This window comes from Felis catus, chromosome D2 (assembly GCF_018350175.1).
Source record: "Felis catus isolate Fca126 chromosome D2, F.catus_Fca126_mat1.0, whole genome shotgun sequence".
NCBI lineage: Eukaryota > Metazoa > Chordata > Mammalia > Carnivora > Felidae > Felis > Felis catus.
The window spans coordinates 54,962,890-54,990,171 of record NC_058378.1 but is presented as its reverse complement, the minus strand read 5'-3'; the positions used below and the strand labels follow the sequence as shown (position 1 = coordinate 54,990,171).

The window sequence follows — 27,282 nt, the reverse complement described above, 5'->3', positions numbered from 1 at the left end:
CGCGATTGCCGCGGCGTAGCTCCGGCTTGGCCCTTCGCCCCACGTCAGCAGCGGAGGCCCCGCGGCCTGCGTTTACTCCACCGCCGCTGACGTAACGTCATCTTGCGGGACGTGGACGGAAGCAAAAGGGGAGTAAGCCGGCGCCAGAATCGGCCCGGCGTGCAGTGCCGGCCGTGCGGCGGGGTCGGGTGCTGGTTGTGAGGTAGGCACTCGGCGGCGGGGATGGCGGCGGGGATGGCGCGACGCCGGCGCCTCTGCGGTGGCTGATGCGGCGCCTGGCCCGCTGCGGGGAAAGGTGCGCGCCGGCCCGCGGGGGCTGCGAGGGCTCCTGCCGGGCGGGAGGCCGACCCCGGCGAGTGGGTGTGGGCGCGCGCCGACCGATGGCGGCTGGCTGAGCAGCCCGGGGTGCGCTGGCCGCCGGGGCGCTCCCAGGTGGCCGGGCGGGGAGGCCTTAGGGTCTTAGGAGCTTGGGACACCCGACCTCCGCGGCCGCCCTTGAGTACAGCCACACGGAGGAGCTGAGGGCTCCTTCAGTGGAGGCCCGAAGGCTTGGGGGACACCTCTCGCTCCGCGAGTCCGGAGCCAGCTTCCAGTGCACCTGCCTCGCTGCTGGTGATGTGCCCTGGTTTGTAATTGGCCACACGCCGACTGTCGGCGGCCTCCGTGTGCGGTCCCCCGCGGCCCTCCTGGGCTTTCGTCACCCCCTCCCTTTCAAAACCAGGCCCCCAGCAGCGGGGGAGTTCGCTCACGACCGCCCTTTGCAGTGTGGCACACCAGGGCGCGCCAGACTCCCCGCCCCCTTCCCTCCCCCCCCCTTTGCCTTCCCCCCCCTTTGCCTCCCCCCCCCCCCCCCCGCATCTTTCGCCCCTGCTCTCTTAGGGGGCGAGATGTATCACCGGGTCTTTGTCTTGAAGTGGTGAGCCTTACACCAAGCCCGTGTTCCTGGGTGAAGTTTGTTGGGACTAAAGTTCAGTTCTCTAAGTCAGTAAGATAAGGGCATTCTGTTTAAAACGAGTAAAAGAGGTACTTGAGAAATGTCCTGAGTCAAAACATGGAAACTTTTTCCAATGGATGACATGGAGTCTAGACACACAGACACAACGTACCCTTTGCTCCCTGGAATCAGCTGTCTGCTTGTTGAGCGCATCCATTGCAGTCAGAGGCCGTGTGTTACGGGGGAGAGGCCAGGAAGGCTTGGTTTTAGGTCAGCGCTGAACCTAGTAAGTTAGTGACCTTGAACATTCAGAGCTCTCAGTTACTCTTAGATAAGAGAGAGGTAAACAGTCAGTATAATTACTGATTATGTCTGTCAGAATATTTATTGAATTCTTGTGCTCGTGACACATCCTGAAGGAAATAAAGAGGAAGTGGTAGGCCATCCTTAGTGCCTAAAAGAAGGAGCACAGCTGACATTTGTTGAGCATATGCTGCTCCCACGCATTCCACGTATTGTCTCATTTAATTCTCGCAGTAATCCCACGAGGTCCTTACTGTTACCGTTCCTGATTTACAAAAGAGGAAACTGAGGCTTAGAAATCTAGGTGAGTAACCTTCCAAAAGGCACACAGCTAGCAAGTGCAGAGCTGGAACCCAAATCTGTCTGACTCCAAAATCTATGTTCCCTGTACAGTTTACCATGCTGTCAGTGGGAACTTTATGATCCTGTTGGGAAAAGCAACAGTAATACATGAAGCAGTTACAAGCCGATCTGTAGAATTATATCCAACCTCAGATGCTAGGGTTGCCGAGGAAGTTTTCATGAAGGAGATGGAACTAGAATTTTAGTGTCACAATTTGATTATTTTACTGGTTTGGTGTTCCTCTTAGAGAATTTGTATGTAAATAATTGTTTAGCAACAATTACTGAAGGGATTTATATAAGCAGCACACAAGACCGTGGGCTTTTGTCATGCTCAGTGTTAATGCAAATAATTTTCTCTTGGGATCTTCCAGACTGTCACAAACTGAAGTCAACAAAGACAGCACTTAGCACTTTCTGATGCCTATTGGATGTCCTGTCTTTTACAGTAGATGTATCCTGCCAATCTCTTCTCTCCTCTTTCTGTGCCTTTGGGCAGTATAAATTGTAGAGCAACACATGCCACTCCTTGTTTCACTTTACTATGGGGCTGACTGCTGGTCTTTTGAGACACATTCAAGAGGGTTGGAAAAAATCCATCCAATCTGTACAGCAAAAGTTAAAAAGAAGCCTGCAAGCAAAGAGAGTGCAGCATCTTTCTTGTGAAAACAGCAATTCTCTTTAGCATGAGAGCTGCAATAATGAGTGACTTATTCTCTGAGTATATGTAGGAGGGAGCCCCTAACCATAACCCATAACTACCATATCCCCAGCTCAAGTTTTTTTCTAGCCATGTGCTCATCCTCCACAAGATGTGCCCATAGTCATTTGAAATGCCAGTCATTCGCAGGCATGGCACCCCCTCCCAGGGATGCAAGAGTGTGCTTTAGATTTCTGTGGGCAGGAGGGAAAAAGATGGCAGTAGCCTCTGGCCTTTCCAGCCTCTTCTTGTGCCAGCTAGGGTCAAGCAGACATTTGAAATATGTGGTTTACAGAGTTCTTTTGGGAGGTGATAGCAGGAAGGTAGAGAAGGCCACTGATTGGATGCTAGATCTGTTTTTTGTTTGTTTAAGACTCCCTAATCGTGTAGGAATTGTAGTGAAGATTAAGTATCCATACAGCAACATTATACCTTTTTGTCACTCTGAACATTTATAATCCTTAGTTTTCATTTGCTTACATAAAAACTAAGGTCCTAGGAAAGGAAGGATAGAGTTGGGACCTGGGAAGGAGCCATTTGTTGTCTCTTTTCTACATACAGAACAGGTGGGAGTGTCCCTGATACAGAGGAGTTGGAGCAGAAGAGTCCAGTTCTTGCTCTGAGAGTATGAGGAAGTGGAAGAAAATAAAATTAATTGTGTCTTATTTTCATTTTCATCTTTTTTAAAACTGCTTTCGACAGATACTTTGATCAGTGACCACATCGCATCATGTTGAGTCAAGTCTACCGCTCTGGGTTCCAGAGCGTCTCCTTCCGCCAGCGTCTCCTGCCCTGGGTCCAGTCCATAGCCCTCTCCAGATCTCGTATGTACCATAGAAAACTTAGACATACATGGGAAGTTTGGAAGTGTGTTTCAAGCAAGGTTTTAAAGGAGAAAAAAAAAGTAACTTGGCAGAATTGGGCAAAGACAGTAAGCAAGGAAGCAGCCTACTGGTGAAAGTGTTTGTACTTATCAATAAAGTGAAACTTTTGGAGGTGATAGCTCTATGGCATTAATTGTGCTGATCGTTTCACTGGTATATACTTATCTACAGAATCATTAAATTATACACATTAATTTTATGTAGTTTTTTCCGCCTGATTAAGTAATTAAAAGTTTTTCAAGTAAGGTGTTACCTGTAGTTCTCCCAAAAATTTCTACAGGCTATTTTTGTTCATTACTTTTTTTTTTGTAACTAAGTTTTGAATTTTCAGACCATTATAGATTCATGTGCTGTTGTAAGAACTAATACAGAGAGATCCTGATGCCCTTTACATGTTTTTCCAATATCTCAGCCCAGATATTGGCATTGATATAATCAATATAAGAATGTTTCCACCACAACATCCTTCACGTTTCTCTTTATAGCTATGCTCCTCCTCCCCATCCCTAACCTCTGGCAATCACTAATTATTCTCCATTTCTATAATTTGTCATTTCAAAAAATGTTATGTAAGTGAAGTCATATAGTATGTGATCTTTGGAGATGGATTTTTTTACTCCGCATAATTCTCTGGAGAGCCATCCACGTTGGGTCTTTTTTATTACTTAATAGTATTTAATGATATGAGTATACCACAGTTAGTGTAACTATTCATCCATTGAAGGGCATCTGGTTGTTTTCAGTTTTGACTGTTATGAATAAGGCTGCTGTGAGCATTTGTGTACAGGATTTTGTGTGGACAGAGTTTGCATTTCTCTGAGATAAATGCCCAAGAGTTCAATTGCTGGGTCATATGGTAGTTGCATGTTTAGTTTTATAAGAAGCTACTAAACACTTTTTGCAGAATGGCTGTACCAGTCTACATTCACCCCAGCAGTGACCTTTCTCTTCATCTTCCCCAACATTTGATGTTGTCATTCTTTGATTTTAGCCATCATGATAAGTGTGAAAGGATACCTTCAGTGTGGTTTTAACTTGCTTTTCCCTAATGGCTAATGATGTTGAACATCTTCTCTTGTGCTAGTTGGCTGTCTTTATATCCTCTCTAGTGAAATGTTTCTTTCTCATTTTTAAATAGATTGTTTTTTTATTGTTGAGATTTTGGAGTCCTTTACCTTCTAGATACTAGTCCTTGGCAGACCCTTGGTTTGAAGGATTTTCTCCCAGTTTACACATAGCTTGTTGTTTCAGTCCTTCAACAGGATCTTTCACAAAGGAAAGGTCTTTTTGTTTTGATGACGTCCCATTTATCAGTATTTTCTTTCACTGATTGTGTGTCTGGGGTCAAGTCTAAGCTTTGTGTAGCCCTGGATCCTGAAGATTTTCTCCTGTGTTTTTTCTAGAAGTTCTATAGCTTTACATTTTACATTTAGGAGTGTGATCCATTTTGAGTTAATTTTTGTAGAAGGTGTAAGGTTTAGGTCAAAGGTCATGGTTTTGCCTGTGGACATCTAGTGATTCCAGCAGCATTTGTTGGAAAGCTATTTGTCATGTTTTGCGGGGCTGTTTTCCCTGATATCAAGTAAATCTTATCAGTAATCTGTCTCTAGATCTTATTGTAAGAGGTCATACTTATCAACTAATCAAACTTATCACTATCCAGAGGAAAAAAGCCTCTATTTCCCATTCACATAAAGAAGAATATAAGGGATAAAGGATCAGGGTCTAGAGCCAGGTTCCCTGAGTTTTAAAACTAGCTGTGCTACTTACTTACTAAGTAACTTAGTTACATAAAACAACTGTAGATTTAGGTCACAATTTTGTGTTGGGCCTGGCTCGGCTGCAGGGTGGTTCTGTGTCTGTGTCAGAACTCACTGGCTCAGGTCTGATTGTTGAGATCTGGGTGGCCTCTGCTGGGATGATGAATCATCTCTGTTCCATGTGGTCTCTCATCCTCCAGCAGGCTAAATACGGCTTCTTCATATGATGCTTTCAGGGTTCCCAAGTAGAACATGCAGGGAAGCCACAAGACCTCTTGAGGCCTAAGTTCAGAATTTATGCAGTGTTACTTCTGCTACATTGTAGTAGTCAACACAAGTCATAGTGCTGGCCCAGAGTCAGAGGATGGGAAAACAGAATCCATCTGTTGATGGGAGAAGCTTTAAGGTATTGTGGCCATTTTTGCAGTCTGGTAACGTTAACAAGTTACTCAGCTTCTCTGGGCCTCAGTTTCCTTACTTATAAAATGAGTGATAATACTAACAACTAACTCGTAATAATACTTAACTCACGAGAATTCAGTGTGACACCTTTTTTTATAATACCGGCTAATATTTATGGAGTCTTTATTTTGTGCCAGTTTTTGTTCATGCATCAAGTTGTTTTATCCCCTACAACAGGTAAGGTAATGGCAAATAAGCACAAGGGTTGAGATTCCAATCCAGTCAGTCTAGCTCCAGAACCTATACTCGTCCTTTTATATATCCTCTGCCTCTGTAAAAGGTGTGTGAATACCTAACACAATTCTCTGTATATACTAAATATTCAGTATTTTTATAGTTTTTACTATTGCTTATTCTCATTGGTCTCATTCACAGAAAGAGGCACTTTCTGATCTTTTCCCTAGATTTTTCAATTTTGTGTCCAGATTTTTCTGGATTCTGGAGCCTGGTGTTCGCTGACATGATAAGCAGAAGAGCAGAAAAGAAATAAGAAAAGCAAAGTTAGAAAGTATGTACATGTAAACACAGAAGGAAATGGAAGGCCAGGAAGGGAGATAGAAATCCTATCAGGGTCCCCTCTTGTTCAGGCCTGGAACACAGGCTCATTGATTGCTGAGCATCAGTGCATAATGCTGAAAGGGTAGCTTACTTCTCTTCCCTTGGTGTATGGTGTGTGGCACTTTTGAGGAATATGGACAACTTTCTTCTCACCCCACTCCAGACACATGTACACACGTGCGCGTGCGCGCGCACACACACACACACACACACACACACACACACACACACACACTCAGTATCCCCTCATTCTAACCAGGAGGAGATGGCTTTTCTGAGGAACCTAGGGCCCTAAAGGTTCCTTAGAAGATGGGAAGAGATTACCCATCCAGGGTAATCTTAGATTTTTTTCTAACTAATCAGGGCCTTCGTGGTCCTCAGTATGGACCCTAAAAAGTGTGATACTCTAGAACATAAAAAATGCCCCCAGGAAGGGTAGGGTCAATCTGGCAGAGTACAAGCATTGCTGAACAGGAAACCCAAAAAGCCCTGGATCCCACAGAACTGTCCCTGGTGCTAGAATCCACTGGATGTGACTGAGCTTGTCTGGATGTGCTTGAAACCTTATTCATAGTTGTTTCCTCTTGTTGAACCTTGTCAGCTCTGATCGGCTGTGACCCACTTGGCTGCAGCCAGAATGACCCTTGACCGCCTGGCACCAAGGTGTGCTGGTATCTCTGCTGATAAAGATTGTGAGTCAGGAACCTTTTTCATGCTAACCTGGTCTGCTAGATTGTGATTGGTTTCTGCCATTTGATCACCTGGACTGACAAGCTTGTCACTACCTGTGTCCCTAAGGTACCCTCTTACGCTGCCCCACCCATGCTCAGCACTCTCCAGGACCCGATAAGCTCTTCAGGGACAGGAAAGAAAAATGGCTATCAGTCCTAGTCCTGATAGCTATCAAAGGGTTGCATGATACTTGGGTGTAGCCCAGAGCTTTGTAAATAGTCGCTAATGATCCCAGATCCACACCGAAGAGGAGTAAGTCTCTCCCTCTACCACCCCCTGTCTATAAGTCATTGAGGCCAGAATTATTATGTGTACAGCTTTTAAGCTTAAACCTAGATGTATATGTTGCTTGTGATAATATCCCTGGAAACTGAGCCACAGTACCTGTATTGGTGAACTCAGTGAAAAAAGGGAACTCTCCACAGAACTTAGCCCCAATACAAACCAGCCCTGCAGTCCCTGGGACTCCCACAGCAGGAAGAGACAACTCACCTGTGAGTCTAGTAAAGTGCCGAGTCCGAGTTCTATCCCAGAGGATGGACCTAGTGAGCAGCTTTGTGCCAGGAACTAGACTGCAAGCTGTTGTGAAAAAAGACCATATTGGGGCGCCTGGGTGGCTCAGTCGGTTAAGCGTCCGACTTTGGCTCAGGTCACGAGCTCGCGGTCCGTGAGTTCGAGCCCCGCGTTGGGCTCTGTGCTGGCTGCTCAGCCTGGAGCCTGTTTCAGATTCTGTGTCTCCCTCTCTCTCTGACCCTCCCCCGTTCATGCTCTGTCTCTCTCGGTCTCAAAAATAAATAAACGTTAAAAAAAAGTTCTTAAAAAAAAAAAAAAAGACCATATCATCTTGTATCTCCACAAAGCTGAAGCATAATCACTTTTAAAAATGGTAATTTAAGAGACACAAAAAAGGACTCTTTACTGCTTCATTAAAAATGTTCATTCTAAGATTTGTGTGTGAAGGAAGCAGAGGGGAGGAGAACACACATGATCTTCTGGTACGCGAGAATAAGATTCTGCGCACTTTACCCACCATTGTTACGGCATAGAGAAAATGATAGAAGTCACATTATAGTTAGAGAAGTTAGTGGTCAGGAGTTAGAGGTAGTGGGTCTAGAGATATCTGGGAAATCTGTCAATGTAAAGGAGGGCGATAATGGTTGATTTGAGTGGAGTAAGTTACTTTGCAATAGTACCATTTTAGAATGGTCCAAAAAGTGGCTTGGAATGATTACTATAGTAATTCGTTCAAATTTTTATGAATTGCGTGTAATGACACATAGAGAACTCTTTGAGGAGGAAGTGCGTAAAGTTTAGTCCTGTTGAGGACCTCTATTACTCATCTTGACTTCCTTCTTGTAATCAAGGAGTCCCACCAAGAGAATGTCCATTTGCTGTGAGTAAGACCATCCATCAGCAAGGCTTCATTTGCCTCTCTGCCTATGCACTCATTCTTCTGTATCAGTTACAGTTAGGTCAGGTGTGCATAATAGAAAATCCAAAATTAAAATGGCTCAAACAGGATAGAAGTCTGTTTCTCACTCTTTTTTTTTAAAGGTTTTTTTTAAGTGTATTTATTTATTTTGGGGGACGGGGTGCAGAAAGAGGAGAGCGAGAATCCCAAGTAGGCTCTGCACTGCCAGCACGGAGCCCAATGTGGACCTCAGACTCATGAACCATGAGATCATGACCTGAGCTGAAGTCAAGAGCCAGATGCTTAACCAACTGACCCACCCAGGCACCCCTAAAGATTTTTATTTTTAAGTAATGTCTACACCCAACGTGGGGCTCAAACTTAGAACCTCGAGATCAAGAGTCATATGCTCTACCAACTGTGCCAGCCAGGCATCCCTCTCTCTTTTGAAAGGAACCTGAGGTTCTCTAAGAAGGGAGGAAGTCCAGGGCTTTCAGAATAGCTCTATGAAATCATTAGGCATCCACACTCCTCCTTTTTAGTTACTCCAAAGTTCTTGATGTTTTCCTTACAGTCTAAAATTATGTTGGAGCTCCAGCCTCATACCCGTGTTCTAAGCAGCTGGATGGATGAAGGGAAGAAGGAAGCACTTCTCTTTTGAAGGAAATTTCTAGAAATCCCCATAACATTTTCATATGTATCTCATTAACCAGAACTTAGTCACATGGCAATGTCTAGCTGTACAAGAAAGTTTGGGAAACATAGTTTTTTGACTGGTGACGGTGCTCTGCTCAAAGTCTCTTAATTTGTGAGAGAAAGGGCTAATGGGTAATTATTAAGCAGCCAGGAGGAGGAGTTACATCTGTGAGAAGTGGGGAAGGGATTCAGTGCTTGCCATTCAGCTCTTACTGCTTTACTTTTTTGACTTTATGCAATATATGTGAGTGTGTGTGTGTATGTGTGTATGTGTGTGTGCAATATTTGCTTCCTTAGAAATCCTGTGTAGTGTTGCAAGAAGAAAGAATCAGCAAAGGATTGCTTAGAAGCGGATATCCAAAGGGATTGAAAGTGTCTGACTCCAACACTCCTTGTCCTTTAGGAAGCTGTCAGGTTTTTTAATCATTGTTATAGACACCTAAAATCAGGCTACCATGTCGGAGAGAAAATTTATAGGTGGATTGGTTATGATTTTTTACCACTCATACCAATTACTTTGTTCTTTTTTTTTTTAATTTGTTTATTCTTTAATTTACATCCAAGTAATTAGCATATAGTGCAGCAATGATTTCAGGAGTAGATTCCTTGATGCCCCTTACCCATTTAACCCGTCCCCCCTTCCACAACCCCTCCAGTAACCCTCTTTGTTCTCCATATTTAAGAGTCTCTTATGTTTTGTCCCCCTCCCTGTTTTTGTATTATTTTTGTTTCCCTTCCCTGTTTCATATCTAAAAGTCCTCATATGAGTGAAGCCATATGATATTTGTCTTTCTCTGACTAATTTTGCTTAGCATAATACCCTCTAGTTCCAGCCATGCAGTTATAAATGGCAAGATTTCATTCTTTTTGATTGCCAAGTAATACTCCATTGTGTATGTGTGTGTGTGTGTGTGTGTGTGTGTGTGTGTGTGTGTGTGTGTGTGTATACACACACCATTTCTTCTTTATCCATTCATCCATCGATGGACATTTGGGCTCTTTCCATACTTTGGCTATTCTTGATAGTGCTGCTCTAAACATTGGGGTGCATGTGCCCCTTTCAAACAGCATACCTGTATCCCTTGGATAAATACCTAGTAGTGCAATTGCTGGGTTGTAGTGTTCTGTTTTCAATTTTTTGAGAAACCTCCACACTCTTTTCCAGAGTGGTAGCACTAGTTTGCATTCCCACCAACAATGCAAGAGGGTTCCCCTTTCTCCACATCCTCACCAACATCTGTTGTTTCCTGAGTTGTTCATTTTAGCCATTCTGACAGGTGTGAGTTGGTATCTCATTGTGGTTTTGCTTTGTATTTCCCTGATGATGAGTGATGTTGAGCATTTTTCATGTGTCGGTTGGCCATCTGGATGTCTTCTTTGGAGAAGTGTCTATTCATGTCTTTTGCCGATTTCTTCACTGGATTATTTGTTTTTTGGGGTATTGACTTTGATAAGTTCTTTATAGATTTTGGATACTAACCCTTTATCTGATGTGTCATCTGTAAATATCTTCTCCCATTCTGTCGGTTGCCGTTTAGTTTTACTGATTGTTTCCTTTGCTGTGTAGAAGCTTTTTATTTTAATGAGGTCCCAATAGTTCATTTTTCCTTTTGTTTCCCTTGCCTCCAGAGACGTGTTGAGTAACAAGTTGCTGCGGCCAAGGTCAAAGAGGTTTTTGCCTGCTTTCCCCTCGAGGATTTTGATGACTTCCTGTCTTACGTTTAGGTCTTCCATCACATTTTGTCTGTGGTGTAAGAAAGTGGTCCAGGTTCATTCTTCTGCCTGTCGCTGTCCAGTTTTCCCAGCACCACTTGCTGAAGTGACTGTCTTTATTCCATTGGATATTCTTTCCTGCGTTGTCAAAGATTAGTTGGCCAGACGTTTGTGGGTCCATTTCTGGGTTCTCTATTCTGTTCCATTGATCTGAGTGTCTGTTTTTGTGCCAGTACCAATTACTTTGTTCTTTAATGTCTTTGCTAGTCAGGCTCACTCTCTTTTTTATAATGGTGTGATTTCTTCAAAAGCACGCTTTTTTTTTCCCTGATGATGAAAGCAATGTGTTTTGTTGCTTAAATTTGAAAGACATAGATAAGAATTAGGAAGAAAATTAAAATCACCTGTAATTCAATAAAAAATAAAAACATTAATGTTTTGATTTATTTTCATCTTTTTTCCATGCATTTAGACACGTAGGGGGAATTAACGTATCATGAGTGTTTTCCTATGTTATTAAAAATTCTTACAAAGTTCATTATTCCTTCTGACTTTTTTTGGTGTTTACTCCACTTGTGATTTTTCCTATTATGTATAACACTGATGAACAGGCTTGTGATTAATCTGTCTCCATCTCCAGTTGGTCTCTTAGAATAAATTAAAAAAAATTTTTTTTTAATGTTTTATTTATTCTTGAGAGAGAGAGAGCATGAGCGAAGGAGGGGCAGAGAGAGAGCGGGACGCAGAATCCGAAGCAGGCTCCGGTCTCTGAGCTGTCAGCACAGCCCGACACAGGGCTCGATCTCACAAGTGGTGAGATCATGACCTGAGCCAAAGTCGGACGCTCAACTAAGCCACCCAGGCACCCCAGAATAAATTTTTGAACTTAGAGTTACTGCATCAAAAGATGTGAACATTTTTAAGACTTTTGATACATTTTGCCAACATGTCTTCAGGAAAGATTGTTTTGTTTAAACTCTTCACAGTGTTTGAGTGTATCTGGGACCTGTACTGGGTGTAAACTCCACACAATACTGGAATAAGAACATGCTGGATATACTGCCTTTTGATATACTGATTTTACTCCATCAAGAATGATAAAGCTATTTTTTTGGCTAAACTGATTAATATTGTATATTTATCTTTTTAATGAGAAGTTATACATTTCTCTTTTTGCTCGCATTTGACTTTGGGAGCTACAGACCGTGTCCAGCCTTCAGCCATCAGACATGTTCGTTCTTGGAGCAACATCCCCTTTATCACTGTCCCCCTCAGTCGTACACATGGCAAGTCTTTTGCCCACCGCAGTGAGCTGAAGCATGCCAAGAGAATCGTGGTGAAACTCGGAAGTGCCGTAGTAACCCGGGGGGATGAGTGTGGCCTTGCACTGGGGCGCCTGGCATCTATTGTTGAGCAGGTAATTGCCAAGATGGAAAATTCTCGTGAACAAAAATAATAATGGAGTTTTTAAGCTCTCAGTTCAGTTTTGTTTGTCTTTTTCAACCCTGACTTTATTCCCAACCCACCCTAACCATCAGTTCAGGTTTATCAGCTTGTAAAAGTACTCTGAGTGTAATAGATTTAACACAATCTGAAAACTCCCTTTGCCAGTGAAGATACCAGTGGACCCAACATCCCAGGGCAAGCAAAGGGGGATGTCAAGGAGTAAAGTTGATTTCATGCATTTCATGGCCTCAGGCTTCTTAGTGATAAGGAGCTGTACATGTCAGTAATTCTTAATTCTGCCTGCACATTAAAATTGTCTAAGGGGCCTGGCTTCACGCTCAGTCTCTGGGGTGGGGCTCAAGCACCTGGATTTTTAAAGTTCCCTGGGTGACTAACATGTAGTCAGGGTTGAGTATCCAGATGGATGTTGAGCTTTTTTTTGTTCCTGTTTTGCTAAGCTTTTTTTTTTGTTTCTGTTTTGCTAAGCCTTTTATTTTTTAATTAGGCCAATAATATTGAAATAAATATGAGCTATCATTGCAAAGATTTTCCAAGTTCAGATATTTGAAAAGACTTATCAAACTCCACAGAGATACCCACGTAAGACTTTCATTTAAAGGCAAAGGATATAAGGCAGCAAGAGAGAGAGTACAAGCAAGCATCGGGTGTCCAAGAGACATCTGTGCACAAGCCCCCCAAGGTATTTATTTGCACAGTCTGTCTCACATCGAATCACAAAGAGATCTTTATACAGGGAATCTTACTTAACCTTTGGAAGGGCTCCAAGCAGAAGTTTCCATTGGGGATTTTATGTCCCACTGACTATGCCAATAAGCCAGGCTGACTGTAGACTATCAGTAAAGAAACTTACCTTAGGGGTCGACATGGGACTTTTAGACTTTAAACATCACATTGCAGATCCACTACCTATCTTTGCCAAGAGCAGGTATCAGTAAACTTTTCTATAGGAAACTTTTTCTACAGAAGGCCAGATAGTAAACATTTTAGGCTTTGTAGGCCAGATGGTCTCTGTCTCAAATACATGTCTCTACCATTGTAGCACAAAAGCAACCATAGACAATACGTAAATGAATGGACATAGCTGTGTTCTAGTAAAAAGTTTCTTTACAAAACCAGGTGCAGGTGAGATTGGACTTGCTGCGTATAGTTTGCCAGCTCCTGACCGAGAGTCAAAAGCCAGACATCCAGGCATTACGGAGATAAAACTAGAACTTTTTCATTCTATCTGTAACTCAACTGTGTCCTCCATGACCATATTTTTAGTTTTTAAAAAACAATTTCTCTGATGAGTTGGTGACTGCTAACTAAAACTTGATGGAATTTTCTTTTCAATATTTTTTGTATTAAGCAGTTTTATCAAGTCAGCGTCTCAGATTTAGTCCATCAGATCAATTCAGTTGAACAGATATGTATAAAAAGGCTACATTGTGAGAGACTTCACAGACATGTAACTGTTATCTCTGCCCTTGGGGAGCCAGAATCAGGACTTCCAAAGCACTTAGGTGATTGTTCAAGGCAGTAAGTAATCAAGCAAGTGGGCCCAAACCTTTATTGATGTTCGTATCTTGCAATCTTTGGCCAGCCAGTGGAGGCCACTTTGTTGGCTCCTGAGTCTGTCTATCATGGTCAGATGCCTTGGATGAGACAGTTGACTCTGCATATTAGTAGTGCCCTGATCTAGAAAGCCCTTCCATGAGGTCTGTGGGTATCTGGCGACCTAAGCAAATCATTACTGGAGTCTTCCCACTGTTACCATCAAGTTTCTCCTCTGCACAATATCTTCAGTCTGCTTTGGAGACCACCACAATTCCTCTACATGGCTTCTTGCCTAATGAAATGATCCACTTCATTTCCCATTCTCCCTGGTGAGACCACCACCACTTTCAGGCTTACTTCCTCTCTGGCCCACCAACATGACGTACTCATTCCTGTCCTTGTCCCCCACCTGGAATTCACTCATACAGCCTCCCCTTCCTTAGAATCACACAACTCCTTAGGCACCACTCACACTGTGCACTTAGCAGCAGGGAACATTTCCCCTCTGTTGGTGCAAATCCTACCACTCATGAAGGCTCAGGCTTAGTACCAACTCTCCTAGGAGGCCTCAAGAATAACTACACTCTCATTTGAACTTCCCATCTCTGGTCCCCTCAGTCATTTGACAAGCTAAAAAAATTGGGTCAATGTGAACACTGATCAGATCTTTTATATATATGTATTTCCTTAATGTTTATTTATTTTTGAGAAACAGGGATAGAGAGGCAGAGGGGAGGGACAGAAAGAGAGGGAGATAGAATCCCAAGCAGGCTCCATGCTGTCAGCACAGACAATGTGGGGCTCAAACTTACAAACTGTGAGATCATGACCTGAGCTAAAACCAAGAGTTGGACGCTTAACCGACTGAGCCACCCGGGCACCCTTGGATCTTTTATATTAAAAAGTTAATTGAAATGTTTTAGGTGACAGTGGTTTTTTTTGGGGGGGGGGAGGCTATGCATATATATTCCCTGTCTTTTAGCAATTACAGTACTGCTGAAATATTTATAGATGAAATAATATATCTAGGGCCTGGGATTTGTTTGTATTAAAATAATGGGGAGGCTACCTGTAAAGGCAGTACTAGAGAGTGGGAAATTGCCCTGAGAAATAGTTGTTGGAGCTAGGTGATGGGTACATGGGGATTTATAAAACTGTTTTTACCACTGTGGTTAAGTATGAAATTTTCTACTATAAAAAGTTATTTTTTATAATCATGGTTTATCACAGGTGTTTGTGAGTTTCTGAGCCAGCTTATAGGGCTCAAACATCAGGAAGAATGGACATGTTAGGATTATGGACTCTATTTGCAGCTTGAATCTTTGATTCTTTCAATGTAGATCTGTCCAAAGTAGGGAACAAAGTGACCACAGCTAGTTCTAGGTAGACAAAGCAGGACAAGGTCAGCATCTGTCCCTGCTTTAGCCCAAGGGGACTCATAGGGATCAACATACAACAGAAAGAGCCTCAATCTCCCAGGTTATACCTTAGAACCTAAGAAGCCATTTGCTAAGTTTACCCTGCAATTCTTAGACTTCTTTTTCTGGGACAACTAGGCCTTCTGCATTATAGATTCCAACAGATACCATCAAGTTCTGTGGATGTCAAATCTGCCTGCACACCAGAATCTCCTTATTAAAAATTTCTGATCTCTGCTACCTCCTCATCAGATTTGAGGCAGCATGTAGGAATCTGTATTTTTACCAAACAACCTGGGTGATTCTTCCACAGCCAGCCCAGCTGGTCCATAAGCCAGCATCTGGGATCCACCCAATTGTCTGTCTACCCTACCTGAGTCTCTTGTGCCGGTAAGGTAGACTCTACCTCTCTGAAGAGAGGAAGGAGATGATAACAGTGATTTGTGGTGACTTTTCCTTCATCGATGTCAGGTGTCAGTGCTACAGAATCAAGGCCGAGAGATGATGCTGGTGACCAGTGGAGCCGTGGCCTTTGGCAAGCAACGCTTGCGCCATGAGATCCTTCTGTCTCAGAGCGTGCGGCAGGCCCTGCACTCAGGGCAGAACCAGTTGAAAGAGATGGTGAGTGGTGCTTCCCCACAACCTGTAACAGGGGTCCGCAGGCCTCCTTCCCTCACTCCCAGTCACACCATATCTATTTGTGTGTTACAGGCAATTCCAGTCTTAGAAGCACGAGCCTGTGCAGCCGCCGGACAGAGTGGGCTGATGGCCTTGTATGAGGCCATGTTTACCCAGTACAGCATCTGTGCCGCCCAGGTGAGAGACTCACCTTTTAGAGAGGTGTGGGGCCCGTGAGAGTGATTGCCGTGGAGCAAGAGGGTGATGAGTGGGGGGCTCTAGAACCAGACTGCCAAGATACAGTCTTAACTCCATCACTTGTTAGTTGGGAAACCTGGAGAAAGTCTTTTGGTCTAACTTTTTTGTGCTTCAGTCTCCTCATATGAAAAAAGAAGATAATATCAGTGCCTACTTGAGAGGGTTTTTGGAAAAAGTCAATGAGAAAATCACATGGAAAGCATTTAATGTAGTGTCATTCTCAGTAATTATTAGTACTTGTTATGGTACTAATAATTCTTTTTTTTAATGTTTTTTATTCATTTTTGAGAGAGAGTGAGCAGGGGAAGGGCAGAGAGAGAGGGAGACAGAATCAATCGGAAGCAGGCTCCAGGCTCCGAGCTGTCAGCACAGAGCCCATCATGGGACTCAAACTCCCTAACCACAAGATCATGACCTGAACTGAAGTAAGATGCCTAACCGACTGAGCTACCCAGGTGCCCCTATACTGATAATTCTTCTAGCTACTACTCTAAGTGCTTATACTTTTCCTGAAGACAGAAAAGTTAGATGTCTTTATTTCATGGGCTTCTTTGACTTCAGGTGGCTTGCCTCTCTTTGCACCTGGTTGCCTTCTACAATAAATTTCTAATAAGCATTGAAGGAAAGAAAGATGCTTTTGGTGGGTTTTCATTCATTCAGCAAATATTTGTTGAGCACTTACAGTGTACCAAGAAGTATGCTAGGCATTGGGGATACTGTGGTGAACAAATCAACCATGTTTCCAGTCCTTATGGAACTTCTACATTTTTAGTGGTTGCTCCAAATGTTCTAGAGCCTTCTTTCCACATTGTACTTTTTCAATTGTATTTTTAATCATCGATACAACTACACACCAGAAACATGTAAATGTTACAAAGCAGCTAATAGTCACTTCACAAAACAACTGAAAAAATTGAACTCCCCAAGTTATTATCTTCAGACACCTTTGCTGCCTCTGATCCCACATTTACACAGATGTTGTTTGACATAGGTGATGTTATATGTATATATCCTCTCAGGTTTTGCTCTTTCATTTCCTGCTGCTCTTCTCTTTCTCCATAATCTTCACAGTGTTATCCACAGTGATGTTGTGGTATTGTGCCAGAATGTCCTTGAGTGAAGTGAGCTGAAACAAAGTCATGGACTTGTCCACCTGTTGCCTATAGCTGAGGACCCCACTGTCTTAGATTTTTTTTTTTCCTGTTAGTATGAATACAATAGAAATCTTCATTTCTGTCACCCATTATTGTCAGCTCTCTTTTCCACAATCCAATGACAGTTTCAGTCTTTAATGTTTTTTATAAGTGCCTGGGGCCAGATGAGGAAACTTAGGTCTAAGATCTGTGCTTTTGTTTTTTCCCATGTATGATGGTTTTTCAGGTGTTTTGGTTTGTTGTAATGAAAGTAGCTTTAAAAGTCACCGCATGTCAGCCATGGCTTCCATTAACATTGATGTGGAAGAGTTCTGTCCCCTCCATTCCAGCAGGCATCCATCCATGGGCCCTTCTCTGTCACATGTTTGCCTTCCCTGGGGATCTTACTGCAAGAAATCTTTGCCCTTTGTACTTTCTCCTATGGTTTCTTGTTGTCTTTAGTAATCCTGTTGTAAAGACCATTATCAGTGGCTTTTGGAAATCTCCACTAAGTTGTTTGTCACGTTAAAGACTTAAGTACAGCAGCTTATTTTTTCTTCATAGAAATGGAATTAATGTGCATCTTAACAGACTGCCCTTCTCCACAGACATACTTTTCTCTCTTTAGGGCTCTTGTCTTCTATCCCTTTTTTGTTAAACTATTTGAGCAACAAGTATTTTCACTGGACTTTTATACCTCCTATTTGCCTCTCCTACACACATTTACTTTATCATTTGACCTTTCACCTGCATGGCTAGAATCTGTATGTTCTGTTTGACCCAGTCCTGTTTTTCCTGCAGGACTGGACTTTCCTGAAAAGGAGTTCATGATCTATTCTTACAAAAGATGTGCCCCATTCCACTTTCCCCAAACCGTCAACAGTTTTATTCTCTAGCTCAGCAGCTCATGAAGGGCCTGACATTTCTAAAGTACTGAACAAATTTTGAGTGAGTGAATTATTTCCTTTAGTCATGTTACCATTTTATCTTCCTCACCTACATTTTATATGTCATTAAGGCTGCTGTTATCTTCTCAGTTCCCATAGCCAGACCCTAGCTCAGGGCTTAACCATTCCCACTGTTACTGTTTGGGTACCTTACCTCTTGACAGTCTGCCTGCAGCCTTTCCTTCTTCAACCTGCAAGAACCCTTCTTCCTTAAACATTTGAAGGATTTCATTGAAACATTGATTTATGAGTTTCAGGGCTTATTGCCATTAGTTTCTTGCTGTTGTTCTCAGTTACCTTCTCTCCTGCTAACTATTGCCTAATACTCTGAGGTAAGCAAGGAAGCAGAGCTGTCTGCCCACCCCCATACCCAGCTCGCCACTGTACCTTTGAGCACCTTATGCTCATCCCCTGTGCTGAACTAAGTTACATCCAGCTCTTCTTTCAGTTTGTGACTGAAGACTCACCTCTATAAATCTCTCCAACCAATCCCACAGGCTCAAACACAGTCTGTGTTAACGGCACCAGTGGTCAGTTGCCGAGCAACAGTGGCCACACAGGCCTGTTCCATTTTGTCTCATACACTTCTCCGAACAGAGCAAACCATTCTTTGACTCACTCACCAAATATTTCAGTGCCTTCTGTGGCCAGCCCCTGAATCAGATGCTAGATACAGAGATATTTTAGCAATTAATCACTTCCCCCAAAGTGTATCTCTCTAGAATTCATACATTAATTATAATGTTTATTTATTTATTTTGAGAGAGAGTATGCACATGTGCAAGCAGGGGAGAGGCAGAGAGGGCTAGCAAGAGAATCCCAAGCGGGCTCCACGCTGGCAGCACAAAGTCCGATGTGGGAGTCAAACTCACAAACCATGATGACATCGTGACCTGAGCTGAAATCAAGAGTCAGATGCTTAACTGAGCTTCCCAGGTGCCCCATAAAGTTCACAGGTTAATTTTTTTTTAATTTGTTTTTAATGTTTATTCATTTTTGATAGACAGAGAGAGACAGAGTACAAGCAGGAGTGGGGCAGAGAGAGAGAGGGAGACATAGAATCCAAAGCAGGCTCCAGGCTCTGAGCTGTCAGCACAGAGCCCCATGTGGGGTTCGAACTCACAAACCATGAGATCATGACCTGAGCTGAAGTCAGATGCTTAACCGACTTGAGCCACCCAGGTGCCCCTTATAGGTTAATTTTCTTAATCCTGTAAATGGAAAAGATTTAGTAGCTCTCTGAGAATCGAAGTACTTTTACAAGAAGTCTTGAGCATCCTTTAATATCCCAAGTGATTAATTTTTCCCATCTCTAAAAGAATTGGATGAGCATCCAAAGATGTGTGCTCCATTCCGATGTGTATGGGATCCAGAAATCTAGAGTTTAACTCCTCTCCTGTTAGCATTTTTTGTATGTTGCTGCTAGGAAGTTCGTAATTTTCCTCCTTCCTGCATTTCTGGATGCATTTAATTACTTTCAGATTTTGGTGACCAACTTGGATTTCCATGATGAGCAGAAGCGCCGGAACCTTAATGGGACACTTCATGAGCTCCTCCGAATGAACATCGTTCCCATTGTCAACACAAATGATGCTGTCGTGCCCCCAGCTGAGCCCAATAGTGATCTCCAGGGGGTAAATGTGGGTAAAATATTCCTAAGGGTTGAGCATGCTGGAGACTAACGCCACGCTATGCTGCATGTACTAACACTGGAAGTTTGGCATAAACAAGATGGAAGGATTGAGAGAGAAGCTGGCCTCGTGGAGCGGGGGCTACATAAGCTCTTCTGAAGTCAGGGGGTCTCATTCAACAGGGTGAGGTGCAGTAGTGATTTCAGATGGTGCTATGAGCGTGGCTTGTGTGTGCCAGGTGCATGTTTGGAAGTGGGGTGGCCAGGAGGCGCAGTGTTTTGCAGACAGAGGGGGCCTACAAGAGCTGTCATCTGTGCATTCTATCATTAACTTTGCCTGCCAGAACTTAGCAGAGTGCTTCTGTGAATGTCTTTTTGAACTGCGTAGTTCACTCACTTAATGACTTTTTACCTGCATTCCAGGTTATTAGTGTTAAAGATAATGATAGCCTGGCTGCCCGTCTGGCTGTGGAAATGAAAACTGACCTCTTGATTGTTCTTTCAGATGTAGAAGGTACAAAGTAATGCCTTTTCCTTTTATCCAACTTTTGTTTTAAATACTAAATGCGTGAGCACATGAATTCCTGTCTTTGTTTGAGTCCTTCTGATTTTTTAAAAATATAGACCCTTATTTTCTGAGCCATATGGTCTGACAGAGGGTTTTTATGGCTCAAAGAAGGTGGGGGAGTCTGGGAGATGCAGTTTGAATGCTGAAATGTTGTCATTTCCAGGCACTTTTGTTTTTTTAGAACAGCTTTATACAGGTATAATTCACATACCATAGTAAACCAATAGTTCACCTATTTAAGACTTAGTTCATTGATTTTTAGTGTATTCATACAGTGGCTCAACCCTAACAATAGGTTTAGAACATTTTTGTCACCAGATTATATCACCCCATACCCATCAGTGATCACTCCTCACTTCCCCCCAAATTCTCCAGCCCTAGGCAGCCTCTCATCTACTTTCTGTCTCTGTGGATTTGCCTATCCTGGACATTTTACATTAGTGGAATCGTCAGTATGTGATCCTTGGTGACTGGTTTTCTTCACTTAGCATAATGTTTTCAAGGTTCGTCGATGTTACAGCATCTGTCAGTATTCCTTTTCTTTTTCTTCTCAAAGAATACTCCATTGTGTATATGCACCACGTTGTATTTACCCATTCATCGGTTGATAGACATTATGCTGCTGTGAACATTCATGTACACATTTTTGTGTGAACATGTTTTTTGTTTACCTAGGAGCAGAATTGATCATTTGGTAATTCTGTATGTGTTTAGCCTTTTGAAGAAGTGCCAGACTGGTTTCCAAAGCAGCTGCATCATTTTACATTCCTGCCAGCTCCATATGAGGGCTCTAGTCTCTCCAGATCCTTGCCAACACTTACCCTTATAATCTGCCTTTTCATTATAGCCATCCTAGTGGGTGTGAAATGCTATTTCATTGTGGTTTTGATCACTTTCAGTTTGTAACATAAATCATGAGACACGTTAAATGGGAGCCACTGCAGAATTCCAAGCTATGGGGCCACTGTGGTCTCATGTGTTAATCTGTTTTTCTCTGCTGTCCCCTTCCTCAGAGAAGGGTCCCTCTTGGCTCCAGTTTGACTCTCCATTCACTATGCTCACTTTCCTAAGCTATGTCCATTTTACATTTTGACCCATAAGGAATATGGTAGCTGTGTCTGAAATAGGCCAAATCTACAGGATCCCAAAAGTCCACCATTACATTCCCAGGAGATCAGGAAAACCTATTTAGTTTCCAACCCATACCCAAGGCAGGTTTCTTTGGCAGGACTTGTTTTCCAGTTTACACTCTAGTGGTGCAAGATTAAGGGCGGGGGCCTGCCTAGCGGAAGCAGAGGCAGATATAGATGGGTTGATCTGTCTTCTGCCCATGTGGGAAGTTCGATATATCATACTTGCATGTCAGTATTTTTACCTATAAGAAATCTTGGTACCATGTTTATCCACTGTAAATTTGAAATCTCAGGACAGGAACAGCTAAGTTGGGGTAAGAGTGAGCCACTCTGGAGATGAATGCTTTTCAGTTAATCAACACATTTTAAAAAAAAAAATTTTTTTTTAACGTTTATTCATTTTTTGATAGAGACAGAGCATGAGTGGGGGAGGGGCAGAGAGAGAGGGAGACACAGAATCCGAAGCAAGCTCCAGGCTCTGAGTTGACAGCACAGAGCCCAATGCAGGGTTCGAACCCACGGACCATGAGATCATGACCTGAGCTGAAGTCGGACGCCCAACTGACTGAGCCATCCAGGCGCCCCTCAACAGATTTATATTGAATTTCTACTATGCTTAAATACTGTGTTAGGTGCTTTATAAATGTCAATTTATTGAATCCTTATAGCAATCCTGCAAAGCAGGTAGCTTAGCTTACTCAGATGAAGAAATTAAAAATTACATTCACACCAGTTAAATAGTGTATCCAGATTCACATAGTACCAGAGGCTGGTTTCACAACTAAATCTGTTCAGTTTAAAAATCTACACTCTTCCTCTCTTCTATACTGCTTTGCAAGGTAAAAGACATGAGTTTGAGAGATTAATACATAAAGCCCAATTTCAACTAGAGTCTAGTAAACTTTTTTTTTTAAGTAGTCTCTGCACTGAACAAGGGCTCGAACTCATGACCCTGAGATCAAGAGTCACGTGCTCTTCCGACTGAGCCAGCCAGGTGCCCCTCTAGTAAACATTTTTAATGTAGCCTTGAACACCAAAATTGGTCATCAGTGTTGATAGCATATGTCAGTACTTTCTTGTTATTGCCAAACAATATTCCACCATGTAGATACACCACATTTTATTTACCCATTCATCAGTTGATAGACATGTGAGCATTTATAACTAATGCTGCTATCCACATTTGTGTGCAAATGTACATGAATGTACAAAAAACAGGCTTGTACTATTAACTCTTAATTAGTTATCCATTGAATGTTGATTTTTAGCACAATGATAGAATTTTGAATATGCTCTTGGTGGCTTTAAGAAGCTGCTAGGGGCGCCTGGGTGGCGCAGTTGGTTGAGCGTCCGACTTCAGCCAGGTCACGATCTCGCGGTCCGTGAGTTCAAGCCCCGCGTCGGGCTCTGGGCTGATGGCTCAGAGCCTGGAGCCTGTTTCCGATTCTGTGTCTCCCTCTCTCTCTGCCCCTCCCCCGTTCATGCTCTGTCTCTCTCTGTCCCCCCAAAAAATAAAATAATAAAAAAAAAAAAGGAAAGAGGAGAAAATGTCCCTAACCAGATCCTGACTTTAAAAAAAAAAAAAAAAAAAAAAAAAAAAAAAAAAAGAAGCTGCTATAAGGGAAAAAGAGGAGTAGGCAGACTATTAGAACTCTAGGCACTCCTCAGCATCTCTGGAGAAACTTTGGCTTAGGATTGTATAACCTTGCCCATGTTATTTTTGTATGAAACCAAAATAGCGTCAGAATCCAAGCCTGTGATCTCATATCGTAGTGCCTTCTGAGAAAACTCCATCCCTGAGTCCAGGAGCCGTGGAGTGCTGGGTTGCAATGGACAGAGGTTGGAGAGGTAGTTTTTCTCTCCCTGTAATTGCTGCCCATGGTTAGCACTGCTGCATTTTATACCGGACCCTGATTCCCTCACTCCTCTGACTCCCCTTTTCCTGGAGGTGATGCATATAGCAGTATTGCATTAGAGATTTAGAATATGAAGCAGAGAGGGCTGTATTTTCACATGGGAAAAGTAGTAACTTAAACCAAAAACATCCCTGCCCACATGTCCTTGAGCCAGTCCCCAACCCCAGGCAGTTCCTCCCTGTACTTAGGCCTTGATGTGACTCCATTTTCACAGGCCCTTCATTTTTCTTTCCAAGGCTCCAGCTGGCTGTGTTTACAAGTGAAATGGTGTAGATTTTTAATCTTGGATTGTATGCATATAACATTTCATGTAACTCATATTTTATGTTATTCTACTCAACTATAAAAGGGACATAGGCTTTATGGTGATAAGTCCAGACTGAATGCCAAGAGTTGTATGCTCTTCTGCTGACTCAGCATAACCTTCACAATGACTTCCCCATAACACAGGGATTAAAATTAGTGACTGTTTCAAAGGATGTTGTGAGAGTTCATGAAAACCTGTCTCGCATTTCATCCCACTTGGAAATAGTTACATTATAGTATATGGCTACTACACTGTTTCTGCAGTAGCCACTCATCTTTTTCAGTTACTTCCTTAATTCAGCATCTTAAGTAGCAGTGGCAGATGTGAGGACAGCTTCCCAGTAGACAGTGGAGTGGGCAGGGCTGATAAGTGTTGCACCAAGGATATGGACATGCTATGATGCTGGCAAACAGAATATAAAAGTATGTATGGAAAGTCCTGTTGCTGCTTTTCAGCATGGGTGGACTATACAGATCACTTGTTCTCTTTTCTGGTTAGAGCTGGTAGAACACAGACTTCATCTGGATCAGTCACATACAGAGTGGTTGGCAAGTGCCCAGGGGGATGTCTGTCTTGGGGGGCATGCCTTCCATTAAAGCAATACTGCCAACTCCTGTCTACTTTTTAGGTCTCTTTGACAGCCCCCCAGGGTCAGATGATGCAAAGCTCATTGATATATTTTATCCCGGAGATCAGCAGTCTGTGACCTTTGGAACCAAGTCAAGAGTAGGCATGGGTGGCATGGAAGCCAAGGTAAGGGTCTGATACTGTTACTGCCTGTAACAGCTAAAAAAACCAAACAATATTTTACCCTTTTTGATTTTTTTTTAAGTTTTACTTATTTAAGTAATCTCTACACCCAACATGGGGTAGAACCCACGACCCTCAGATCAAAAGCTGCACACTTCTCCGACTGAGCCAGCCAGGTGCCCCTACCCTTTTGACTTTTGTGATTGTTTGGGGGCTAATGGCTAAAATACTAGGCACATACACACTTAAATGTGCACATGTCTAAATACAGGTATAATGCATATTGTGTACCTATATTTTGTCATGTCTGTATATGTATTCTCTTCATTAATATTACATAGTGTGTTCATGTTATAAAGTCGTCAAGGGCAGGCTCCCTCTCTCCCTCTCCCTCTATATATATATAATTTTTTTTTAAGTTTATTCTGAGAGAGTGACAGCACGAGTAGGGGAGGGGCAGAGAGGGAGGGAGACATAGAATCTGAAGCAGACTCCAGGCTCTGAGCTGTCAGCACAGAGCCCAACGTGGGGCTTCAACCCACGAGCTGTGGGATCATGACCTGAGCCAAAGTTGGACGCTTAGCTGACTGAGCCACCCAGGCACCCCCTACTTTAAAGATTTTCTTAAATTTTTTTTAAGTTTATTTATTTTGAGACTGAGAGTGTGAGTGGGGTAGTGGCAGAGAGAAGGGAGAGAGAGCATCCCAAGCAGGCTCCGCACTGTCAGTGCAGAAAGCCTGATGCAGGGCTTGGAACTCACAAACTATGAGATCATGACCTGAGCTGAGATCATAAGTCAGGTGCTTAATGGACTGAGCCACCCAGGGACCCCAAGATTTTTTATTTTTTTTAAGTAATCTTTACACCCAACATGGGGCTCGAATTCACAACCCTGAGATCAAGAGTCACATGCTCTATTGAGGAAGCCAGCCAGGTGCCCCCCGCTCAACTATTTCTTACGAAATCTTCCAAAAATTTTTCTCTCCCATTAATTGTTCTAAAAAGTAATACTCTTAAGATACAGCATCAATTGTAGGAATGGCAAAGAACTACAAAAGAGATCTACAAAAGTTAAAAGAACTCAGGATCAGATTCTGGTTAAACACCAGGCTGGACACTATGTCGAGGCACAGTAAGTCAAATGTAGAAGTTGTGAGTCCTAGTACTAGAGAGTCTTTGAACACTGAGCACAAAAGGCAGATTGGCTCATCTTTAGCACGTACCAGAGTTGGGCTGGAGAGAGAGAGAGCAAGGGCTGAGTGTGTTTTCAGAGCTTCTGAGTTGTTCAAAACATTCCTGCATATACTTCAATTGCTCACTATCACATTGTATTCTCTTTTTGCGAGTTTAAAGTATGGATGACTAGACCCTGCAAAAGTCTGAATGTTATTTGGGATCTAACCTATTAGGTGAAAGCGGCCCTCTGGGCTTTGCAAGGTGGCACTTCTGTGGTTATTGCCAACGGAACCCACCCAAAGGTGTCTGGACATGTCATCACAGACATTGTGGAGGGAAAGAAAGTTGGCACCTTCTTTTCTGAAGTAAAGCCTGCAGGTAAGTAGTTCCTCATTGAGTAGTCACACCATGGCCTAAATGAGACCGAAGATTGAGCTCTCCTCTAGGAGTAGAGATCACAAAATTGACGTGTTGATATTCTGAAGTACGGTGTTGTTTCAGACACTCTTTGCAAAATTGGACTTTGCTTTGCTTTTGTAAAGTTTAGCGAACCTGCCCAACTAGGCTTCCCATTCTCTCTAAAACCACTATGTTAAAGAATATGAGCATCCATTCTCTTAAGAAACATTTGCTAGGCCTATGCTAGAGGCCTAGAAATGCAAAGACACTTAAGACAGTAAGACATGGTATGTACTCTCAATTGTTCGCAAAGATATTGCCATATAACCTACATTCAGAAATGCAAACACATTAGAGAATATAAGCTAAAGTGGAATTGAAAAGAACTCTACGAGATGTAACTTACCCCGGAAATATAGACAAGTTTCTTGTGTTTATGCCCGAGTTAATCTAGTGTATTCTTTTGCCATTTTATTTGTCTGAGTGACCTCTAGGAAGCAAGCACACCAAGACACTGAGCATTCATTTCGTGCACGTTATGAGTCTGTGCACGTGCTGGGTTGCTGTCCATGATCTGATGTTTGCAAATATTCTTACAGGTCCTACCGTTGAACAGCAGGGAGAAATGGCTCGAGCAGGAGGAAGGATGTTGGCCACTTTGGAACCTGAGCAGGTAATAACCTTAGCCAATAGTTCGGTTGGTTTTCAGACTGAGTCATGCTGTGAGGCTTAGTGCACAGTCAAGGCTGCCATGTCCCCCTCCATTCCTCTTGTCCCCACAGAGTTATTCTAGTTACAAGTGAGATTCAGATTTGTTCTGCCTTTTCTCTCTCTAAATTTTATTTTCCCTTTTGTCTTTTGTAGTCTGTGGCCTAAGGTAGCTTTTTATCACTATGTTTTGATCAAAAACATCATGAACATGGTGAGACCAAGGAGGTTTCCTAAGCCTGCCACATACTGGACATGGAAATGTAGGAAAACTGCTTATTCTAACACATCTGAGTCCCCTGACTTACCCATTAGATGGAAGCTCCAGAGCCTGCCCTCTAGTCAGAGGCCTGCCCACAGTGAAGTGGCAGACACTGCAGGTCTGGAAACAAGGCAGTCACGGAAGCTGGGGATTGGCTTCTCAAAGCCTGTGTTGTTAAGGATGTTGTGTTTAGATTTTTTCTAGGGAACACTTAGGCCTGAGAAAAAAGAAAATTTTAAATAACTACAAGTAGAGAAAGGAAAGCAAAGGAAGAGCTTAGTCTGTCTCTCTAAACCACTTCCCTTGGCTTCTTCAGTGATCACACTGATTTGCCACACTTTTTAACCTAGGTGGGTAAGGATTGAGGTCCCTTCAAGCATCCAGGACTGGGTTTTCCCCTTTGAGTGAATTCATTAAATAAGTAATTGTCAAAATTGTCAAAATAAGTAATTGTCAAAATTTACTTAATAAATTATATAGCCAGTGAAACTGAGTATGCAGAGATGTATGTATCATGCCAATTCAAAATGCTAGCCCCCATCTTGGGTTTGGGGACTGATT

General features: G+C 42.7%; 1 protein-coding gene across 5 annotated transcripts in view; it reads left to right on the top strand.

The window, feature by feature from the left end:
• The window catches only part of ALDH18A1 (aldehyde dehydrogenase 18 family member A1), a 42,259-nt gene continuing 14,977 nt past the window's right edge, over nt 1–27,282 (top strand). Inside the window, exons 1-10 of one of the 5 annotated variants that reach the window (XM_019813600.3) lie at nt 1–202; nt 2,982–3,103; nt 11,689–11,912; nt 15,388–15,537; nt 15,628–15,732; nt 19,354–19,506; nt 19,926–20,016; nt 24,055–24,179; nt 25,586–25,730; nt 26,351–26,424. In XM_019813600.3, coding sequence (XP_019669159.2) covers nt 3,010–3,103; nt 11,689–11,912; nt 15,388–15,537; nt 15,628–15,732; nt 19,354–19,506; nt 19,926–20,016; nt 24,055–24,179; nt 25,586–25,730; nt 26,351–26,424 — 1,161 coding nt within the window. In that variant the 5' untranslated portion in view covers nt 1–202; nt 2,982–3,009. Of the gene's footprint in view, nt 203–2,981; nt 3,104–11,688; nt 11,913–15,387; nt 15,538–15,627; nt 15,733–19,353; nt 19,513–19,925; nt 20,017–24,054; nt 24,180–25,585; nt 25,731–26,350; nt 26,425–27,282 lie in introns of all 5 variants that reach the window. The other 4 variants (XM_006938031.5, XM_019813599.3, XM_006938034.5 and 1 more) reach the window with 4 other exon arrangements.